Here is a 23,281-nt window from a genome sequence, read left to right as displayed (position 1 = left end):
TGTACCGTACTGTAGTGTTCTGTGTCTCGAACGGTCTCTACTGCACTGTGTTCTGTGTCTCGATGGGTCTGCACTGTGGTGTTCTGTGTCTCGATGGATCTGTACTAGTGTACTGTGTCTCGACGGGTCTGTACTGTACTGTGGTGCTCTGTGTATCGATGGGTCAGTACTGTACTGTACTGTGGTGTTCTGTGTCTTGATGGGTTAGTACTGCACTGTAGTGTTCTGTGTATCGATGGGTCAGTACTGTACTGTAGTGTTCTGTGTCTCGATGGATCTGTACTGTAGTGTTCTGCGTCTCGACGGGTCTGTACTGTACTGTGGTGTTCTGTGTCTCGACGGGTCTGTACTGTACTGTGGTGTTCTGTGTCTCGATGGGTCAGTACTGCACTGTGGTGTTCTGTGTCTCGAGGGGTCAGTACTGTACTGTGATGTTCTGTGTCTCAACGGGTCAGTACTGTACTGTGGTGTTCTGTGTCTCGATGGGTCTGTACCGTACTGTAGTGTTCTGTGTCTCGAACGGTCTCTACTGCACTGTGTTCTGTGTCTCGATGGGTCTGCACTGTGGTGTTCTGTGTCTCGATGGATCTGTACTAGTGTACTGTGTCTCGACGGGTCTGTACTGTACTGTGGTGCTCTGTGTATCGATGGGTCAGTACTGTACTGTACTGTGGTGTTCTGTGTCTTGATGGGTTAGTACTGCACTGTAGTGTTCTGTGTATCGATGGGTCAGTACTGTACTGTAGTGTTCTGTGTCTCGATGGATCTGTACTGTAGTGTTCTGCGTCTCGACGGGTCTGTACTGTACTGTGGTGTTCTGTGTCTCGACGGGTCTGTACTGTACTGTGGTGTTCTGTGTCTCGATGGGTCAGTACTGCACTGTGGTGTTCTGTGTCTTGAGGGGTCAGTACTGTACTGTGGTGTTCTGTGTCTTGACGGGTCTGTACTGTACTGTGGTGTTCTGTGTCTCGATGGGTCTGTACTGCACTGTGGTGTTCTGTGTCTCGATGGGTCAGTACTGTACTGTGGTGTTCTGTGTCTCGATGGGTCTGTACCGTACTGTAGTGTTCTGTGTCTCGAACGGTCTCTACTGCACTGTGTTCTGTGTCTCGATGGGTCTGCACTGTGGTGTTCTGTGTCTCGATGGATCTGTACTAGTGTACTGTGTCTCGACGGGTCTGTACTGTACTGTGGTGCTCTGTGTATCGATGGGTCAGTACTGTACTGTACTGTGGTGTTCTGTGTCTTGATGGGTTAGTACTGCACTGTAGTGTTCTGTGTATCGATGGGTCAGTACTGTACTGTAGTGTTCTGTGTCTCGATGGATCTGTACTGTAGTGTTCTGCGTCTCGACGGGTCTGTACTGTACTGTGGTGTTCTGTGTCTCGACGGGTCTGTACTGTACTGTGGTGTTCTGTGTCTCGATGGGTCAGTACTGCACTGTGGTGTTCTGTGTCTTGAGGGGTCAGTACTGTACTGTGGTGTTCTGTGTCTTGACGGGTCTGTACTGTACTGTGGTGTTCTGTGTCTCGATGGGTCTGTACTGCACTGTGGTGTTCTGTGTCTCGATGGGTCTGTACTGTACTGTGGTGTTCTGTGTCTCGATGGGTCTGTACTGTACTGTGGTGTTCTGTGTCTCGATGGGTCTGTACTGTACTGTGGTGTTCTGTGTCTCGATGGGTCTGTACTGTACTGTGGTGTTCTGTGTCTCGATGGGTCTGTACTGTACTGTGGTGTTCTGTGTCTCGATGGGTCTGTACTGTACTGTGGTGTTCTGTGTCTCGACGGGTCTGTACTGTACTGTAGTGTTCTGTGTCTTGACGGGTCTGTACTGTACTGTGGTGTTCTGTGTCTCGATGGGTCTGTACTGTACTGTGGTGTTCTGTGTCTTGACAGGTCTATACTGTACTGTAGTGTTCTGTGTCTCGATGGGTCAGTACTGTACTGTGGTGTTCTGTGTCTCGATGGGTCAGTACTGTACTGTTGTGTTCTGTGTCTCAGCGGGTCAGTACTGCACTGTGGTGTTCTGTGTCTCGATGGGTCAGTACTGCACTGTGGTGTTCTGTGTCTTGAGGGGTCAGTACTGTACTGTGGTGTTCTGTGTCTTGACGGGTCTGTACTGTACTGTGGTGTTCTGTGTCTCGATGGGTCTGTACTGCACTGTGGTGTTCTGTGTCTCGACGGGTCTGTACTGTACTGTGGTGTTCTGTGTCTTGATGGGTTAGTACTGCACTGTAGTGTTCTGTGTATCGATGGGTCAGTACTGTACTGTAGTGTTCTGTGTCTCGATGGATCTGTACTGTGGTGTTCTGTGTCTCGACGGGTCAGTACTGTACTGTGGTGTTCTGTGTCTTGACAGGTCTGTACTGTACTGTGGTGTTCTGTGTCTCGACGGGTCTGTACTGTACTGTGGTGTTCTGTGTCTCGATGGGTCTGTACTGCACTGTGGTGTTCTGTGTCTCGACGGGTCTGTACTGTACTGTGGTGTTCTGTGTCTCGACGGGTCTGTACTGTACTGTGGTGTTCTGTGTCTCGATGGGTCTGTACTGCACTGTGGTGTTCTGTGTCTCGACGGGTCTGTACTGTACTGTGGTGTTCTGTGTCTTGATGGGTTAGTACTGCACTGTAGTGTTCTGTGTATCGATGGGTCAGTACTGTACTGTGGTGTTCTGTGTCTCGATGGGTCAGTACTGTACTGTGGTGTTCTGTGTCTCGATGGGTCAGTACTGTACTGTGGTGTTCTGTGTCTCGACGGGTCTGTACTGTACTGTGGTGTTCTGTGTCTCGATGGGTCTGTACTGTACTGTGGTGTTCTGTGTCTCAATGAGTCTGTACTGTACTGTGGTGTTCTGTGTCTCGAAAGGTCTCTACTGCACTGTGTTCTGTGTCTTGACAGGTCTGTACTGTACTGTGGTGTTCTGTGTCTCGATGGGTCTGTACTGTACTGTGGTGTTCTGTGTCTTGACAGGTCTGTACTGTACTGTAGTGTTCTGTGTCTCGATGGGTCAGTACTGTACTGTTGTGTTCTGTGTCTCGATGGGTCAGTACTGTACTGTTGTGTTCTGTGTCTCGACGGGTCTGTACTGTACTGTGGTGTTCTGTGTCTCGAGGGGTCAGTACTGTACTGTGGTGTTCTGTGTCTCGACGGGTCTGTACCGTACTGTGGTGTTCTGTGAATCGATGGGTCAGTACTGTACTGTGGTGTTCTGTGTCTCGACGGGTCTGTACTGTACTGTGGTGTTCTGTGTCTCGATGGGTCTGTACCCATGGTGCATTTTACAATGACCAATTCACTTCTCCTGTCTGCCCTCATATCTACAGTGGGAAGTGAACAGTTGACAGTTTGAGCTGTGACCCTTCATCTGGGAAGAATGGAGGGAAACAGTCCCAATGGAAGGCTGGTGGAAGAACAGGAATATCTTCTGCTCCCTGTCCAGTGCAATCATATCCTTCTGACAGATGCCAAGCAGAACTGCACAAAGCACTCCAGCTGTAGCTCTGCTTCCAAACATGTATTGACAAAGTCATGATCATCAGACCATGAGACACAGGAGTAGAAAGCGACCATTCAGCCCATCGAACCTACTCTGCATTTCATCAATTCCTTCTCAACCCCATTCTCCTGTCTTCTCCCCATAACTTTTCACACGTTGTCGCATCAATAACCTAACAACATCTGCCTTAAATGCACAGTGACTTAACCTCTTCTGCCACCTTTCAGCATTCGATAGGTTTCCATGAGATCCACCAGTGTTATTAGTGGGATCGGCTTAAAGATGCCCTAAAACACAGCATACCATGAAATTTCCCAGTTCATTCCCATCAGTCTCACCTCCTGTAGAGGCCAAGGCACTTGAAAGGCCTAAACAGAGTGGATGTGGAAAGATGTTTCTGATAGCAGATGAGTCTCGGACCAGAGGGCACAGCCTCAGGATAGAGGGACGTCCATTTAAAACAAAGAAGAGAAGGAAGTTCTTTCACCATGGGTGGTGAACCTGTGGAATTCTTTGCCACAGGCAACTGTGGAGACCAAGTCATTGAGTATTTTTAAAGCAGAGCTTGTTAGGTTCTTGATTAGTCAGGGTGTCAAAGGTTACAGGGAGAAGGCAGGAGAATGGGTTTAAGGGGATAATAAATCATCCATGATGGTATGGCGGATCAGACTCAATATGCCTAATGGCCTAATTCTGCTTCTCTGCCTTGTGGTCATTAAACTCCAGCCCATTGGGAAAGCTGGAAGAGAGGCCACCACGTGCATTAAATTCCTGCTCATTAGCATGGGTGCTGAGAGAACCACACCTGGCCGGCTGTAGGTGGTAAGGTTGCTGTCGCTGTTCCCGTGTGTAGAGGTACAGCAGTTGATGCTACAGTCGTTGTGTTCGGTTCCTGTGTTGGGCCATGTGTCTGCCAACCATGGCTGGTTCGAATCTCCAATGTTTAGCAAACCTGGTCTGGTGCAGAGGACAAACAAAAATGAGATGTAGTTTATCACAAGTATTAGAGATCAAAGTGTTTGAGTGTTTTGGTCCCGGTCACTCAGCCTGACACAACACACACAAAATTCTGGAGGCACTGAGCACATCATGCAGCATCAATGGAGAGGGATAAATAGCCTATGTTTTGGACTGATACCCTTCACCAGGACAGGAAAGGAAGGGGGAAGAAGCTGGAATGTGGAAGTGGGGATAAGGGGGAGGAGTACATAATGACAGGTGATGTGAGACTGGGGTGGGGGAGATGAGAGAAGCTGGGAGAAATTAGGTGGAAGAGGTAAAGGGCTGGAGCAGATGAAATCTGATTGGAGAGGACAGTGGACTAGAGGAACTGGAGTGAAAAGATGGGTAGGGCATGAGGAAGAGAGATCAACATTTTGGGCCAATGTCCCTCATCAGGACTGGAAAGGAAGGGGCAGAATCCTGAATAAGAAGGTGTGGAAGGATGCGAGGTGACTCGATAGATGTGCACAAAATGATAAGAAGCACAGATCAAACGTACAGCCAAAAACCTTTCTCCCAGGGCAGAAGTGGCTAATACAGGGGAGCATAATTTTAAGGTGATTGCTAAAAAGTGTAGGGGAGGGTGTCAAAGGTAAGTTTTTTTACACAGAGAGTTTTAAATGCTTGGAATGTACTGCCAAGGGTGATGATAGAGGGAGAAACATTATGGACATATAAGAATGGGCAGGAATGAAGAAAAAAAAGGAGGGAAGGGTCAGATCGATCTTTGACCAGGTCAAAAGGTCAGTACAACCTTGTGGGCTGAAGGGCCGGTATTGTGCTGTAATGTTCTGTGTACGTTTGTCAGATGTGCAATTTAATTATAAGATGGGAACTCGTTTGTATGCATGGGTGTCTGGAAGTCACACATTCTCAACCTGGGGCAGCTGAGAATCCTCCAGTTGATTGAAACCTGAAGCTCTGACCAAGGTGTGCTGGGTTTAACAGTCTCATTCCCTCGCCATGTTCCTCCTTCCCAGGAGGCAGCTTACCTTGCTCCGCCGCTCACACTTTCTCCCCCTCTCTGATAAGCCACTGCAATTAAACACAAATATTTCTTGTTACTTAGCACCCAGCTCGACACATAGACGCAAATTCCATATCCCTCAAATTCCCAGTTGTTCCTCCCCCGTGAAATTTCTCTCGGAATAGCTTTCAGGAAATTTATGCCTCCCACCATTCCCCTACCTTGTTATGGTGAGACAGTTTACTATTTCTCCCAAATACTTCCCACATGGTCCAAGCGGATTCTGGGGACAAGCAGTCTTGTTCCCTATCAGCAACCTCTCTGGAGAAGTCATATGGAACCACATGCATTGCTGGTGAATCGGCATCTGATGCCCTAAAGCCCGTCTGCCATCTACAAAGCACATCGGAACATGGAAGAGTTCAGTTCAGTACAGGACCTACGGCCCACGATGTTGAGCCGAACTTGTAACCTCCTCTAATTTCAATGTAACTCTTCCCTCACACATTTTTTTTCATCCATGTGTCTATCTAAGAGTCTCTTAAATGTCCCAATGCGTCCAGCACAATCACCACCCCTGCAGGACATTTCATACACCTACCACTCTCTGTGTAAAGTCACCTCTCGTCCTCCGTCGTTCCAAAGTGAGAAGCCTTTGCTCACTCAGCCATTCCTCACTAAGATGTACAAACAAGCTGGATGAACTCAGCAGTTCGGGCAGGATCCGTTGAAACGAGCAGTCAACGTTTCGGGCCGAGACCCTTTGTCAGGACTGCCTGCTCTCTAATCCAGGCATCCTCCTATAAAGAGGTGACCAGAACAGAACTGTGCACTTGTTGCTAAGTGTGTTCCAGTCCTAACTACTCTCACAGAGCACAGATGGAACGTTGACCATTGAACGTAGAATAGTACAGCATGTGCACAACTCCTATCCTGCACACTTTTGGATTGAGAGTGGAACCTTGAGCACCTGGAGGAAGCCCACGCAGTTATGAGGAAAATGGATAAACTCTTTACAGAGAGTGGTGGGAACTGAACCGCAATTATGATCATCGCTTCTGAAAATCATTATAGAACATAGAACATTACAGCACAGGCCCTTTGGCCCATGATATTGAGCTGATCTCTTAACTCCTCTGAGGTTAACCTAACCTTTCCTTCCTATGTAGCTCTCCATTTTTCTATCAGTCCAACAAGAGTTTTATAGAATTTAATCCCCGTCTAATGAAAGCCAACACACCACATAGCTTCTTAACCACCCTATCAACTTGCACCGCAATTCTGAGGGATCTATATATAGACATGGACCCAAGATCCCTCCGTTTCTCCATCCTGCCATTAACCTTGCACTCTGATTTTAAGTTCAATCTTTCAGAAGGAATCACCTCACACTTCTCTCGGTTGAACTCCATCTGCCACTTCTCTGCCCAGCTCTGCATCCTCAATGTTCCTTTGTAACCTGCGACAACCTTCTGCATTATCCACAATCCCACCAACCTAATCTACCAACCTGCTCTTGGTAAAGGGGTGTGGAGGATGTCAGAAGTAGGTCCTTTACACAGAGCGTGGAACGATCTGCCGAGGATGGTGGATGAGTCAGATATATTGGGGGATATAAGAGACTTTTAGATAGGCAAATGGATGAATGAAAAACGTGGTAGGGAAGAGTTAGGTTGATCTTAGGATAAATGAATAATCCAAAGGTTAGATAGAATAGGTTGAAATGTTTGCACATTATTGACCACAGGACCTCTACTGTGAGACACTATTCTATGTTGTATTTTTCCTTCAGTGAAAGGCCTCGGATCAATGCCCTCTTGCTGTCTTTCTTTTATTTCAGGTTTTCAGCATCTGCACTATTTAGTTCCTTGTTGCAACGCTATAATTAATGCCCCTTCCTCGCTCTGTTTCAGCCTCAAAAAAGCGGCATCCATTATTAAGGGCCCCTATCACCCAGGACATGCCCTCTCCTCATTGCTACCAACAAGGAGGAAATACAAGAGCCTGAAGACACACGCTCAATGTTTCAGGAACAGCTTCTTCCCCTTCACCATCAGATTTGTGCATGGACAATAAACTCATTAACACTAGCTCATGTTTTCCCCTCTCTTTTTGCACTGCCACTTTTGTTTAATTTTCTTTTTTTAATATTTATTATAATTGATGGATTTATTACTATGTATTGCAATACTACAGAACAACACATTTCAAATCAAATACCAGTGATATTAAACCTGATTTTGATTCTAAAATGCCCACATTCTTGTTATCCAGTCACCCCTGGTTTCCATCTCCTTGCATCTCCCCAGTCCTTGTCCTTCACTACACCTATTATGCCCTGTTTCTCTTTGCCTACCTCTGAAATAAAGTCCATTGTGGTGAAACCTTACTCTCTTTCTCTAAGGACACTTCTCTCTCACAGACGAGAATGTGCTGCTTCACATCAGATAGCAAACATATTTTCTTTTGCTTTCTGATGTAATTAGACTAAAATAATAACATCTCTCTCAAAATCCCTTCAATGCATCAAATAACACAAGACCTTTATTTATTTACAGACGCAGCACAGAACAGGCTCTTCCAGCCAGACAAGCCACGCCACCCAACACCTCATCTATTTAACACTAGCATTTACAATGAACAATTAATATACTAACTGTTACATCTTTGGATTGTGGATGGAAACCGGAGGAAACCCACATGGTTCACGGGGAGAATGTCGAAACCGCTTCCAGACAATGCCGGAATTGAACTCCAAACTCTGTCAGCTAGAGCTGTAATCTCATTGTGCTGTTGTGTCACAATGGTGCCCGGTATCCATCACAGAAGCACAGCAGAGAGAGGGGCAGAGCACACTGAAACCTTGGCAATACAGTGGACAAGTGCAAAGGTTCAAACAGTAGTTCTTTTGGAAAATTGTGATGGTGAAAATGTCCTTCTTCTGTGCAGCCTGATTCCAATAGCAGGCCATTCACCCCTGACTGTCCTTCAAAAGCACAGAGCTGGAGAAACACTAAAATTCCAAGTGCTTTGGTGTGTCACCAAAGACGGGCAAATTTCTACAGATGCACCATGGAGAGCATTCTAACTGGTTGCATCTCTGTCTGGTGTGGACGGGCCACTGCACTGGATTGGAAAAAGCTGCAGAAAGTTGTAAACTCAGCCTGATTCATCATGAGCACTAGTCTCCCCAGCATCTAGGGCATTTTCAAAAGGCCATGCTTCGAGAAGGTGGCAATCATTATTAAAGAGCTCCACTACCCAGGGGATGCCATTTTACCCTCAGGGAGGAGCCTGAGGACACACACTCAGCGTAATAGGAACAGCTTCTTCCCCTCCACCATCAGATTTCTGAATGGTCTATGAACTCATGCACTTTTTTTCCTCTTTTGGGATAACCTATTTATTTATTATTGTAACATAGTATATTTTATGTATTAGAATATACTGCTGCCATAAACAACATATTTCACGGTATACTGTATGTCAATAATAATAAACTTAATTCTGATTTATTTGACCAAGCTCCCATGAGGGAGTCTGACCAACTAAGACCCACCAATATTTTTGTGGCACCATCATCGTGCTTTGGGCAACTGGAGCAAGGGTTTGGCTATCAAAAGCGTGGGGTGCGTCCTCAGACTCCGGGGGTGGGGGCAGAAGTGGAAGGAAGGGGGAAGACACAAACATCACAGTGCATGCAGGAAGGTGGCACATGGGGATATTTACCTGTTGGTGTAAAGGTGAAAGAAGGGACTGAAAGAAAGAAGCAAAAGAGAGGTTATCAGATAGCAGAGAGCAAGGAGAACAGACCCACAAATCACCGGCTGTAAGATCAGTTACCGAGAAAGACTGTCAGCCCTGTCCATGTTTCCTTAACATCAAACCTATTCACCCTGAGTTCAAAGTAAATTTATTATCAAAGTACATGTACGTCACCAAATACAACCCTGAGATTCATTTTCCTGTAGGCATTCACAGTAAATTACAAAGAAACACAATAGAATCAATGAAAGACCTCAACCAACATGACAAACACCCAAAGACAACAAACTGTGCAAATACAAAGAGAAGGAGAAAAAAGAAATACAAATAATAAATAAATAAGGAATAATATTAAGATCATGAGATGAAGAGTCCTTGAAAATTAGTCCATTGATTGTGGGAACAGCCCAGTGATGGAACAAGTGAAGTTGAGTGAAGTTGTCCCCCTGGTTCAAGAGCCTGATAGTTGAGGGGTAAAAACTGTTTCTGAACCTGTAGATTTGGGTCCCAAGGCTCCTGTATCTCCTTCCATATAAAGACCAGAGGGTGGTCTGGGTATGGAAAAATCTGCCCGAGGGAAGCGGTTCAGGCAGGTACATTAACAATATTCACCAGATACTTGGACGGGTACATCAACAGGTTTAGAGGGTGGACAGATGGAACTAGCTCAAGTGGAAATCTTGGCCAGCAAGGTCCAGTTGGATGGAAGGTCCAACTTTCATTCTGTGTAACTTAGTGACCTTCTCTCTCCTCTACCTCCTTGACCATCCTTCTCCCAATGAAGCCACATAGAACTATGTGACTCTCCCTCTCCACTCCAGCGAACTCTCTCCCCACCTTTCTCCCAATGAAGCCACAATTGTTTTGTGATCATATTAAACATCCAAGCTTCCACTGTCTTGCTTTATTTTTCCCCACGCCCTTCCATGAATTAACGGCTTGTGGCCAAGTACATGGACAATGTGAAGATAGGTAGAGGAGCAGGTAATGTTGAGGAAGCAGGGAGTTTGCAGGACTCGGACAGAGTTTAGGAAGTCTATGCTCGTGCATGTTGGTAGAAGGAAGAGAGACGCTGCCTGGACTAGAGGGCATGTCTTACAAAGATAAGTTGAGTGAGCGAGGGTATTCTCTTTGGAGGGAAGGAGGATGATAGGTAACGTGACAGAGGTGTACAGCTAGAGACTTTTTTCCAAGAATGGAAATGACTAACATAAGGGGGCCGTAATTTTGAGGTGATTGGTGGAAAATATCTGGTGGAATACAACTGGTAGGTTTTTTACACAGAGGGTGGTGGGTGCGTGGAATGCCCTTCCAAGGGTGGTGGTAGAGGCAGAAACATTAGGGGCATTTAAGAGACTCTTAGAGAGGTACATGGATGCTAGAAAAATGGAGGACTGTGTAGGTGGCAATGATTAGATTGATCTTAGAATAGGTTAAAAGGTCGGCACAACATTGTGGGCCAAAGGGCCTGTACTGTGCAGTGACGTTTTATGTTTTACATTCTGTGTTCTAGAAGGGTATATGCCAAATGCAGGGAAATGGGACCAGCTCAGCAAGGCACCTATGTTAGCATGGACAAGATGGGTAGAAGGGCCTACACTACTCCTACAGTAAACCTTCATAAGATCTCAGGTGGTGGAGTGGTGTCACAACAACAACCTTGCACCTAATGTCAATAAGACCAAGGAATTTTTTGTGGACTTTCAGAAAGGGAAGTTGAGGGAACACACACCAGTCCTCATCAACGGGTCAGCAGTGGAAAGGGTGAGCAGTTTCAAGTTCCTGGGGGTCAACATCTCTGAGGATCTATGCTGGGTCCAACATTTTGAAGCAATTATATAGAAGGCACGTCAGCGGCTGTATTCCAGGAGATTTAGCATGTCACCAACAACTCCAGCAAATTTCTGCAGATGCACAGTGGAGAGCATTCAGAGTGGTTGCATCACCATTTGATATGGAGGGGCCACTGCACAGGAAATTCTACAGAGGATTGTAAACTCAGCCAGCTCCATCACAGGCACTCGCCTCTCCAGAATCCAGGACAGCTTCAAAATGCAATGCCTCGAAAAGGTGACACCCTTCATTAAGGATCCCCATCACCCTGGAGGTGCCCTCTTCTCAATGCCTCCATCATCGAGGAGGTACAGGAGCTTGAAGACCACAATCTCTGCTTTTCAGGAACATTTATTCCTCTCCACCATTAGATTGACTTTGATTCTCAATCATAAAGAGAGCTACAGGGTAATTCAAGGACAGAAGTACAAACCCTGTGCAAATGCCCAGTAAATCGAACCTTCCTTTGAAAACCTACACCCATCCATTTGACCCATTTACATGGATGGGAGGGGTGTAGGGGTGCATGGTCCGAGGCTGAGAGGAGTCAATGTCCATGTATATATGGAGCATGAGAGGTTGCAGCCCCTAATCGAATACCCGAAGGGGCTGCTCTTCAGCTTCTGGTTGCAATTCAGCCCTCTGCTCCTGTGCCCAGGTGTCCTCGGAGAAGGAGCATGTGGTCCCAATGGGTACAGTGAGGGAGAACTGAGAACGGTGCCCCCTACCAGGGAATTGGGTGCTTTGTAGATGATTGCAACCGTATTTCAATTTGAAATGGTATATACTTCTGAAAATTCCTGATCATTGTGTGTATTAGGGTGGCAAAAGCTTCTGTAGGTCCAGGTGTGGGCAGTGGGACAAGGTAGCATAGCAGTTTGGCATGGACTAGATGGGCTGAAGGGTCTGTATCTGTGCTGTAGTACTCTGTGACTATTCCCCATGCCCCATACCAGCTGTTTAATGCCACAGTGTGAATATAACCCAACCCTGCTACCCCATCAACAGTGACTCAGTCTCCCGAGCACCCCAGCCTTTCTCAGTTGTCTCCCATGGCCAGGAGCCCAGTTTGATTCTCCAACTGAGCTGAGAGGCCACAGACCTCATTAACCAGCTCCCTTTGTTAGCCGTCCTCCAAGCCCCCTCTCAGAGCGTGACAGCGTATTTATCAAAAGAAACAACAAAACAGTAACCATAGTTACACGATTTCCAGGAGGACTGGGAAAGCAGAACGCACTGAAGAATTCTAAAACATGGTGGGGGTTGGAGGCGAGAGACAAAGAGATTGCCCTGCACAGGTACGAGTCGGAAACAATTAACGATGTATCTGCAAAGAGAGAGACTGGAGCAGTCAGCTCCAGGGAATGGAAAAGCCACAAGAAGTGGTGAATGCAGCCCAGTCCATCACAGCAAAAAACCTTTTCCACCAATGAGCGGATCTGTAAGGAGCACTGTTGCAAGAAAGCAGCATCCATCATTAAGAAACCCCACCACCCTGGCCATGCTCTCTTCTTGCTGCTGCCATCAGGAAGGAGGCACAGGAGCCTCAGGTTCCACACCAGCAGGTTCAGGAACAGTTATTACCCCTCAACCATCAGGCTCCTGAACCAGTGAGGATAACCTCAACTCTGAACTGATTCCATCGGGAAGGAGGTACAGGAGCCTCAGGTCCCACACCAGCAGGTTCAGGAACAGTTATTACCCCTTAAGCATCAGGCTTCTGAACCAGCGTGGATAATTACACACACCTCAACACTGAACTGATTCCACAACCTACAGACTCACTTTCCTGACTCTGCAACTCACATTCTCAGTATTATTTACAACTCTACAATTCTTCACTTATCATCTCAAAATTATTTATTACTTATTTATTATTATTTTGTATTTGCACAGTTTGTCTTCTTTTGCACATCTTGCACAAGTTTGTCCATCTTTGTATGTAGTTTTTCCAATGATTCTATTGTGTTTCTTCGTATTTACTGTAAATGCCTGCAAGAAAATGAATCTCATGGTAATGTATATGTACTTTGATAATAAATTTATTTTGAACATTGCGGACCAGCAGTCTGAGGCTTCTGAACTCAGGTGACACTGAGCAGAGTGAGAGGAGGTCAAGGTTCACAGGAAAGGAGGACAAATCTCCGCTGGCTGACCTGCACTCTGACAATGGGCCTAGGCAGGTCACTCACTCAGGTGTGGGTCTAGTTACACAAATGAAGAGCCTCGATTATTATGGCTATTTTATCGAGGCAGTGATAAACTGCCTACTGTTGGGAATAGCTTCCTTCTTCCTTCGTATTTAAATCTATCCTAACCTATGTCTATAAGGCAACATCCATCATTAAGGATCTTCAGCACCCACGCAATGCCCCTTCTCATTGCTACCACCAGGGAAGAGGTACAAGAGCCTGAAGACCCACACTCACTGTTTTAGGAACAGCTTCTTTCCCTCCACAATCAGGTTTCTGAATGGACATTGAACCCATGAACACTATCTCAGTATTTATTCTCTTTTTGCATTACTTTTTAAAATTCTTTCTTATATAGTGATTTTAGTTTTTCACATTTTACCACAAAACAACAAAATACACAATATACGGTAGTATGTCTGTGATAATAAACCTGATTCTGCTTCAGATTCTGATTCCCTCTCAGCCCCTTTTACTTCAAACAAGATGCTGCAGGAACTCAACAGGTCAGCCAGCCTTTGTGGAGAGAATCAGACTGTTTAGGTTCTCAATTCCTCTCGACTGCAAGATATAGGGGAGGCAGGCAGCATAAAGAGGTGGAAGGAGGATGTGGAGCAAGATTTTCCACTCTAGGTCTCCTCAAATGAGAGGTATAGATAGAGTGAAATCTATTCAATTATTTTTCCCATAGTTGGGAAACAACAACTGGATGCCAAAGGGTTAAGTTTAGATACAAAAGACAGAATCAGAACTCAATGGACAACTTTTGATTCACAAAGAGAAATCAATATGTGGAATGAGCTGCCAGAGGAAATGATTCAGGCAGGAACATCAACAAACTTTTTTCTATAGGTCACATGCCAACTGCCGCCAAATGAGACTATCTCGGTTGGGACTTTGCTGGCATGGACCAGTTGGGCCAAAGGGCCTGTTTCCATGGTGATAATCAATGGGGCTCAGAGGGATAATAAATCAAACATGATGGCATGGCAGAAAGACTTGATGGGCTGAATGGCCGAATTCGGCTCCTTTGTCTTTGATGAAGCACAAACAGAAGGAACTGAAGCTCGTACTGTGCACAGCAGTGTCCCAGTCCTCGTGGGGAACTGCAGAGTGTGGTTCTTGATCCCATCTCTGTACATCACCCCAGGGGTGCAGAAGCCGTGCAAGGAACTTTGTCCAATAGGACATTACAATTACATACAATCAATTACATACAATTACATACATACACATACAATCAGCCACACGCACATGAACAATCACACACACGGAGACTCACAGAAAAACATGCACATGGGCGTGTGCACACACACACACTCACCAGGGGCTGTGCATTTGCTGTGATTAACAAGACCTTTAGCCAAGGAGGCTCCTAAAGCACCACCCAAAACCTGAGACCTCCAGAAGGACAAAGGCAGTGGAAAAATGGGGACACCACCATCAGCAGGTCCCACTGGGAGTTGCATACCATTCTGACTTAGAATGATGTTTCACTGTCACTCTGCCTAAATGCAGGACTTCACAACTGTGGGGAACCATCACTAAAGGACTGCAGTGGATTATTTCAGAATAAAATTCCCCAACCACAGTCTCATCACACAAAGCAAGTATGACAAGGGTTAGGTACAGAGTGAGGCTCCCTCCACACTGTCGCATCACACACTCCCAGGGCAGGGACAGTCAGATACAGAGTGAAGCTCCCTCTACACTGTCCCATCACACACTCCCAGGGCAGGGACAGTCAGATACAGAGTGAAGCTCCCTCGACACTGTCCCATCACACACTCCCAGGGCAGGGACAGTCAGATACAGAGTGAAGCTCCCTCTACACTGTCCCATCACACACTCCCAGGACAGGGACAGTTAGATACAGAGTGAAGCTCCCTCTACACTCTCCCATCACACACTCCCAGGACAGGGACAGTCAGATACAGGGTGAAGCTCCCTCTACACTGTCCCATCACACACTCCCAGGGCAGGGACAGTCAGATACAGAGTGAAGCTCCCTCTACACTGTCCCACCACACACTCCCAGGGCAGGGACAGTCAGATACAGAGTGAAGCTCCCTCTACATTGTCCCATCACATACTCCCAGGGCAGGGACAGTCAGATACAGAGTGAAGCTCCCTCTACACTGTCCCATCACACACTCCCAGGGCAGGGACAGTCAGATACAGAGTGAAGCTCCCTCTACACTGTCCCATCACACACTCCCAGGGAGGGACAGTCCGATACAGAGTGAAGCTCCCTCTACACTGTCCCATCACACACTCCCAGGGAGGGACAGATAGATACAGAGTGAAGCTCCCTCTACACTGTCCCATCACACACTCCCAGGGCAGGGACAGTCAGATACAGAGTGAAGCTCCCTCTACACTGTCCCATCACACACTCCCAGGGAGGGACAGTCCGATACAGAGTGAAGCTCCCTCTACACTGTCCCATCACACACTCCCAGGGAGGGACAGATAGATACAGAGTGAAGCTCCCTCTACACTGTCCCATCACACACTCCCAGGGAGGGACAGATAGATACAGAGTGAAGCTCCCTCTACACTGTCTCATCACACACTCCCAGGGAGGGACAGTCCGATACAGAGTGAAGCTCCCTCTACACTGTCCCATCACACACTCCCAGGGAGGGACAGATAGATGAGAAGAGGGGAACACAACACCTTTCCTCATACCAGCGTAGCTGGTGGTTAGACCGGACCGCTTCTTCCTGTGTCGATACAGCCAGATACTGAAGACCATCAGGATAATCCAGCAAGCTGCGCCAATCCCTGCAATGAATGCCGGCTGCTTTACCACGTCCGAGATCTGTTGTGCCAGGCTGACCTGTCCCTCGTGCTCCGGCGTCAGCCTCCCCAAGGAATCTGCAAAGAGAACGAATCACCCGTGAGTGGCTTGGAAGCCTCAAGATCAGCGACTCTCTACAAAGCACCTGCTTACCCCTGGTCATCTAGCCCCAGCAGTTGCTGACAATCCACATGAGATTTGCAGAGTCCTCTGCCCACATCCTGATTGGATGTCTCTCCGATCCCACACTGACCCGTTTGACCTCAACTCTACCCACAGCCGGTGTGAGGCTCGACTTAAACCCAAAGGCCATCTTTATACAAACGTTTGTAAATTCTTTATGTTTTATATAATTTAGGGTGGCATGGTAGAGCTTTATGGTACAGACGACATGGTTATGGTTCAATTCCCACTGCTGTCTGTAAGGACTTTGTACGTTCTTCCCATGACCACGTGGGTTTCCACTTGGTGCTCTGGTTTCCTCCCACCGTCCAAAGACCTGCTGGTTTGTAGGTCTTGAAAATTGGAAACCGTCCCATGATTAGGCGAGGATTAAATCAGGGGATTGTTGGGCAGCGTGGCTCAAAGGGCTGGAAGGGTCTGGTCCATGCCTTAGCTCAATAAATAAAAATCGTAATTCTTTATAACTGTTGAATGTTGTTGCTTTTTTGTTGCATGTCACACACTGACCAACACATCACAGCAAATTCCTAACAGAAATAAAATCGATTCTTGATTGTTGATTACATTTACCAGCCCAACTAGCCTGTGCCGCTAAATTACATCCAGGTGACCAGTTAACCTACCAGCTGGTACGTCAGTTTTGGAATGTGGGAGAAACTGGAGCACCCACGTGCAGAATGTATAAGCTCCATGGTGGGAATTGAACCTGAGTCGCTGATGTAATAAGTGTTATGTTAAACGCTACTCCACAAGGTAGCAGTGCTCTGGGGCTCCGTGTGCATCCCAAGATTTCGGTTGCAGACCAGTGCATCACCCCTCCTCAATTCCACACTGACATGACTGTCCTCAACCCTTCCCACTCCCAGCTTGAGATCCAGTGCAGACCAGTGAATATCTGCCTAATGTCCTATGAAACTTCCGAATTCAGCTTAACTCCTGTCTCCTATGTTTCACCCACACCATGAAGGGCTCTCACCGTCTAGAATGCCCTCTTGTCATTACCATCATCAGGGAGACACACACTCTCAGGTTTCTTCGCCTCCTGCATTGACTTCTGAATGGAACATTTGTCAGGGGAAGAGAGAGGCTAGGAGGGTGAGGTAGAAGGAGTTGTGGGAAGGGGGTGAGAGGGAAATAGGAGGGTTGGCAGAAGGGATAATAAAATGGGTAGTGAGTAGGACTGATTGTAGATTGGGGTAAAGGGGCTAGAGGTAGGAGGGTTGTGGAATGGAGGAGAGGGGGTAGAAGGAGAGAGAAGAGGGAGTAGGAGAGGGGATGTAGATAAGAGGACGGGGTGATGGTAGGTGAGGGAGGAGAGGGAGGAAGGAGAGTTGCTGGAGGTGGAGGAGGGTTTATTGATAGGTAAGTCAGGGGGAGCTGAGTGGGGACAGGAAAGATGGGAAGGAGATGGGGTAGAAGGAGAGTTGGGAGAAGAGCAGCACGGAATACAGTCAATGAGGAGAGGATGCGGGAGTACAACCACTCACCCAGTTGGACGTAGCGGGGCTCACTCCGGGCTCCCTCTCCGGCGGAGTTAGCCGCTGACACCTCAACACGGTAGCGGAGCCCCGGGGTGAGGTGAGGGATGGTCACAGATAGGGCAGGAGCCACCACTGTTCTGTTGATGTGGAAGCGACTTTCGTTGGCTAGACACCAGACCTAGAGCGGGAGAGGAGGCAGGGGTGAGGCAGGCACTGCCAGAGAGGTGGGGGAGCGGATGGCAGGAAGAGGGTCCCCATCGTAGGAAGGGCAAGGAGACACAATGTGTACTTACATAGGGTCAGACAGACTATCACTGTATATACAGATATGTAAATCTGCATATATACATACATATATTTATACACATGCACACAGAGGTACTTAAACACACTTACAAATGCACAGATACACACACTCACTCACATGCACATTCATAAGTGGAACAATATGCACATACAGACTCAACCCCCAAAAGCAACCCACACGTGCTGGCAGACACAATACACACACACACACAAACACACATCATCCTCCAACACTAGAACTCAGCATTTAGATTTCCATCATCTGTATTTTGAACTTACATAATCTTGAACACCTCTGCTAAGCTTTACAGTGACCCAGACTCCCACCACTTTCTCCCCTTCCTGCTTTCTACCCATAGCCTGAGGTCCTGAGGGCAAAAGTCCTGATATCGAAATAATAGAATCTAAACCTATCAGTTTCTCTGAGAACCAGCAGCCATAAAGACAGTCCAAGGTGCAGGGATGACTTACGACTGTTAATTGGCCTTGGAAGCTGTTTCAGCCACCGCCTCATGAAAGGAGAGGCGAAGGTTATCTGGTCAGTGGAGATAAATAAAGGACGGTGAGCCCCAACCACAAGCGAGAGACCCAGCGATTAACACCTGCAACACTTGCCCTGTCCAGCAGATGGGGATATATCCCCACCAACAAGAGTCCATTCCCAGAGCCCAGAGAGAACAAGCCGAACTGCATGAGATAAAGGGGAGGCGAGATTTGGGGTCGTAGGGGGAAGGATATCGGCAATGTTGACAAAGTGCTGGGTGCGTGAAATGCACTGCCAACAACGGTGGTAGGGGTGGATACAATAGGGTCTTTGAAGAGACTCTTAAGTAGGTACATGAAGCTTAGAAAAACAGAGGGAGGAAAATTCTAGGCAGTTTCTAGAGTAGGTTACGTGGTCAGGCCAACATGGGCCGAAGGGCCTGTAATGTACGGTAGATTTCTGTGTTCTATGTTCTAATATTGAACTATCAGAAGGACTTGGCTCAAGAGATCAAGGCCACTGTGACGATCAAATACTTGGGGGCTTCTCAGGAAATGATAAGTATAGATAGGGTAAATCTAAGCAGGCTTTTTTCCACCGAGTATGGGAGAGACTAGAACTAGAGGTCATATGGTTAAGGGTGAAAGATGAATTGTTTAAGGGGAACCTGAAAGAGAACTTCTTCATTCAGAGGGAGGTGAGGGTGTGGAATAAGCCGCCAGTGGAAATGGCAGATGCAGATTCGATTATAATATTTATAAGAAGTTTGGATAGATACTTGCATAGGAGGGGTATGGTCCAGGTGCTGTTCAATGAGACTAGGCATAGACTAGATGGGCCAAAGGGCATGTTCCTTTGCTGCAGTGTTCTATGGCTCTACGACTCAACAGAACAACAAATAATACAGCACTGGCCAAGCCACGTGGCCCAGAAGATAGCGCCAATCTTAATCTCAATTTATACTAAATGTTCTCCTGCCTATCATCCATAATCCTTCCATTCCCTGCATATTCACGTGTTTATCTAAAAACCTCTCAAACTCCAACACAAGAAATTCTGTAAATGTCAGAAATCTTGAGGAACACACTCAAAACGCTGAAGGAACTCAGCTCAGTCGGGCAGCATCTATGCAGAGGAATAAACAGCTGATGTTTCAGACCAACAATCTTCATTAGGGCCTTATGAAATTCCCCTCTCCCACCTCTCAGATTTAGCCTGACTTGCTGCGTTCCTGCGGCGTTGTGTATTAAACTTCACCAGACTGCCTGCTTCCAGTAGCACCCCTGGTCACCAGTTCCAGGTACCCACCACTTTGCACCAACAACTTGCTGCTCACGTAAGCTTTGAAATTCCCCCTTGCCAGCCTTAAAAACATGTCCTCTGGTGTCTGATATTTCTACCCCGGAAAACAGAGATTCTGACTATTTTCTCTATCAAGGTCCTTCACAATTTAAAAATCTTCTTAAGTCTCCTTTCAGTCCCTGATACTCTAGGAAGAATAACCCAAAGTTGTCCAACCTTGTAGCTCATGATCTCTAATCCGGCAACATCCTGGTGAACTACTTCTGCATCTTCTCCAGTGTCCACCTCCTACTAGAACTACAAACTGATAAACAATGTATACACAACTCTTCAAAGCAGTGATTGCAGGATCATGCACATTCCCGTGAGGGAGAGGCGGGGCTCAGATTATCAGCTGGTGCACTGCAGATAGTCCTATCCCTCTCAGATGTGGTGGCAATTGTACTATTCCACTCTCTAATGCAGGGGTGCCAAACACTTTTTATGCAATGAACCTTGACCATTAACCAAGAACCCAGGTTGGGAACCCCTGCAACCTCATAGCCCACAGAGATACTATGAGCTTTGCCAATGTTAACATCAATAGAAATGATGTACTGGTCTTAGACCAAGAGAAACATCATAGGTGCATTTACTTAAAAGAAGGCAGATTGTAGGAGAGTTTGCAGAGGGTTGTAGACTCAGCCAGCCCCATCATGGGCACAGCCCTCCCTACCATCCAGGATATCTTCAAGAAACCATATTCTTCCCGCTTCCTTTCCATTCCTAACGAAGGATCCTGGCCCAAAATGTCGACTGTTTGTTCATTTCCATACATGCTGCCTGACCTGCTGAGTTCCTCCAGCATTTTATATGTGTTGCTCTGGATTTCCAGCATCTACAGAATATCTTGTGTTTATAAGACCAGGACACATAAGAGCAAAATCAGGTGCTTAAGAAAGTGGCATCCATCATGAAGGATCCTCACCATCCAGGACAAGCCTCTTCTCATCACTAACATCAGGGAAGAAGTACAGGAGTCTGACGACCCCCAGTCAATGATTCTGGGACAGGTTCCTCCTCTCTGCCATCACATTTCAGAATGGTTCATGAACCTCAGAAGAATCGTTTCTTTTGCACTATTTATATTTATTTTTTCTATCATATGTTTAACATATGAACATCTTCTTGTTGCTCAAGGCCTGTACTTGCTGGAGTCCAGAAAAATGAAGAGGGATCACATTGAAGCCTACTGACTATTGAAAGGCATAGATAGAGTGGATGTGGAGAAGATGTTTCCAACTTCCAATCATCTAAGAGCAGAGAGGACAGCCTCAGGTTAGGGGGACATTCCTTTAGAATAGAGAGTTTCTTTAGCAAAGGGTGGTGAATCTGCCAAGTACAGTGTGGCTGTGGACATCAAGTCATTGGGTATTTTTAAAATGAAGTTTGATAGATTTTTGATCAGTCAGAGCATCAAAGATTATGGAGAGAAGGTGTGAGGATGCGTTTGAGAAGGATAAGTGATCATACATCAATGAAAATAAATTAGATATTGATTCTGAACCCTTAGATCAATCAAAGACAGGATCTAAAAGGTTTAGACCACAAGACCGCGAGTAATAGGAGCAGAATGAGGCCATCCAGCCCACTGAGTCTGCTCCACCTTTCCATCATGGCTGACTTGTTATCCTTCTTAACCAGCTTCTGCCTTCTTCACATAACCTTCGGCACCCTTACTTTCAAGAACCTTTCAACCTCTCTTTTTAAGCGTGAAGTTTATGGACCAGTACTGGAAGTTCAGTGATAGGGCTTTACCTTGTACTCCTGTAGGTCACCATTCAGAGAGTCTTCAGGAGGAGGTTGCCAAGAAACGATGATTCCAGTTCCGTTACCATTGTTCAGTGTGACTGTGATGTCCTGGGGTGGTGCGCTTGGCACTGTTCAGAGGGAAATGAGAGCTGGAGTTAGCATCATGTAACCATGCACAAAACTGTGAACTCTACAACTAATGACACATTATGAAGCCAAGGTCCCTTCCCAAATTTCATCACCAGGTTACAGCTAGTTTCTGTTTCTGTGAACTTCCTGACTTAAGCCAGCATTACGTTCTTGAAAACTGCTTGAAACATGGAAAATCCATGAGTCAGAAATACCAAAGTTCAAAATATTTTTATTAGCCATTTTATTTGGTACACCTGTACACCTCCTCACCAATGTAAATATTTAATTTACCAATAACATGGTGGTCCTCAATGCATAAAAGCACGCGGACATGGTCAAGAGGTTTAGGTGTTGTTCAGACCAGACAGCAGAATGGGGGAGAAATCTCTTTGACAGTTGGTGCCAGATGGGATGATTCAAGTATCTCAGAAACTGCTGATCTCCTGGGTTTTCACACACACAAGTCTCTGGAGTTTACAGAGAATGGTGTGAAAAACAAAAAACATCCAGTGATTGGCAGTTTTGTGGGTGAAAATGCACTGTTAATGAGAGAGTTCAGTGGGGAATAGCCAGACTGGTTCAATCTGACAGGAAGGTGACAGTAACTCAGATAACCACGTGTTACAACAGTGGTGTGCAGAAGAGCATCTCTGAACGCATGAAGTGGATGAGCTACAGCAACAAAAGACAAAACTATACACTCATTGGCCACTTTACTGAGTAGAGGAGGCACCTAATAACGTGACCACTGAGTCTGTACCTTAAGTTTAATTTCAGGAAGTTCACTACAGCACAAAAACAGGATAAATGGCCCACATAGACCGCGCCAATCTATTATACTGTCTAGTCCCAGCAGGACGGAAACCTCAGATTGGAAAGCAAGGATGGAACAGTGAGGGCTTTTGGGAGGAGAGGTAGGAACGTGAGGAGGAGAGAGAGACCAGATCAAAGGCAAAAGGATTCGATTTTCACCTTCCTCCAGAGTCTTGGCATACTTCACGTCGCTGTCTGCACCCTGGAACTCGTTGAAGAATGGCCTCACTTTGACGTCATAGCCCAGCCCCTTGCGGAGTCTGGGCACCACGGCGCTTCGATCCGTGGCCGACTTCACCTCGAAGGTGGCCCAGTCGGATTCCGGCCGCACCTCCGGTGAAACTGGCCTGTAGAGGATCCGGTATCCCTGGATGTACTGCGACGGCTGGTCAACCTGAGGGTGGGGGTGGAGAGACCAGAAGGCCTTAAGTACGCAAGTCACAGAAGCAGAATTAGGCCATTCGGTCCATCGAGTCTGCTCCAGCATTTGATCATGGCTGATGTATTTCCACTCTCAACCCCATTCTCCTGCCTTCTCTCCATAACCTTTGAAGCTCTTACTAATCAAGAACCTATCAACCACGGCTTTATATATACCCAATGATTTGGCCTCGACAGCCGTCTATAACAACAAATTCCACAGATTCACCACCCTGGCTAAAGAAATTTCTCCTCATGTTCTAAAGGGGCTTCCCTCTGTTCTGAGACTATGTCTTCAGGTCCTAGACTTCCC

The 23,281-nt window shown here is 46.6% G+C and overlaps 1 protein-coding gene across 4 annotated transcripts in view; it reads right to left on the bottom strand.

The window, feature by feature from the left end:
* Window positions 1-23,281, bottom strand: part of robo1 (roundabout, axon guidance receptor, homolog 1 (Drosophila)) — a 342,597-nt gene that overhangs the window by 41,443 nt on the left and 277,873 nt on the right. For 3 of the 4 annotated variants that reach the window (XM_059968999.1, XM_059968997.1, XM_059969000.1), the window contains 6 exons: window positions 22,708-22,942; window positions 21,610-21,731; window positions 17,727-17,898; window positions 15,933-16,133; window positions 5,489-5,531; window positions 4,300-4,451 (listed from right to left, as the gene is read on the bottom strand). In XM_059968999.1, coding sequence (XP_059824982.1) covers window positions 4,300-4,451; window positions 5,489-5,531; window positions 15,933-16,133; window positions 17,727-17,898; window positions 21,610-21,731; window positions 22,708-22,942 — 925 coding nt within the window. The remainder of the gene's footprint in view (window positions 1-4,299; window positions 4,452-5,488; window positions 5,532-15,932; window positions 16,134-17,726; window positions 17,899-21,609; window positions 21,732-22,707; window positions 22,943-23,281) is intronic. The other variant, XM_059968998.1, reaches the window with a different exon arrangement.

This window comes from Hypanus sabinus, chromosome 4, assembly GCF_030144855.1.
Source record: "Hypanus sabinus isolate sHypSab1 chromosome 4, sHypSab1.hap1, whole genome shotgun sequence".
In the NCBI taxonomy this organism is placed as follows: domain Eukaryota; kingdom Metazoa; phylum Chordata; class Chondrichthyes; order Myliobatiformes; family Dasyatidae; genus Hypanus; species Hypanus sabinus.
This window is presented reverse-complemented; position numbering and strand designations above follow the sequence as displayed.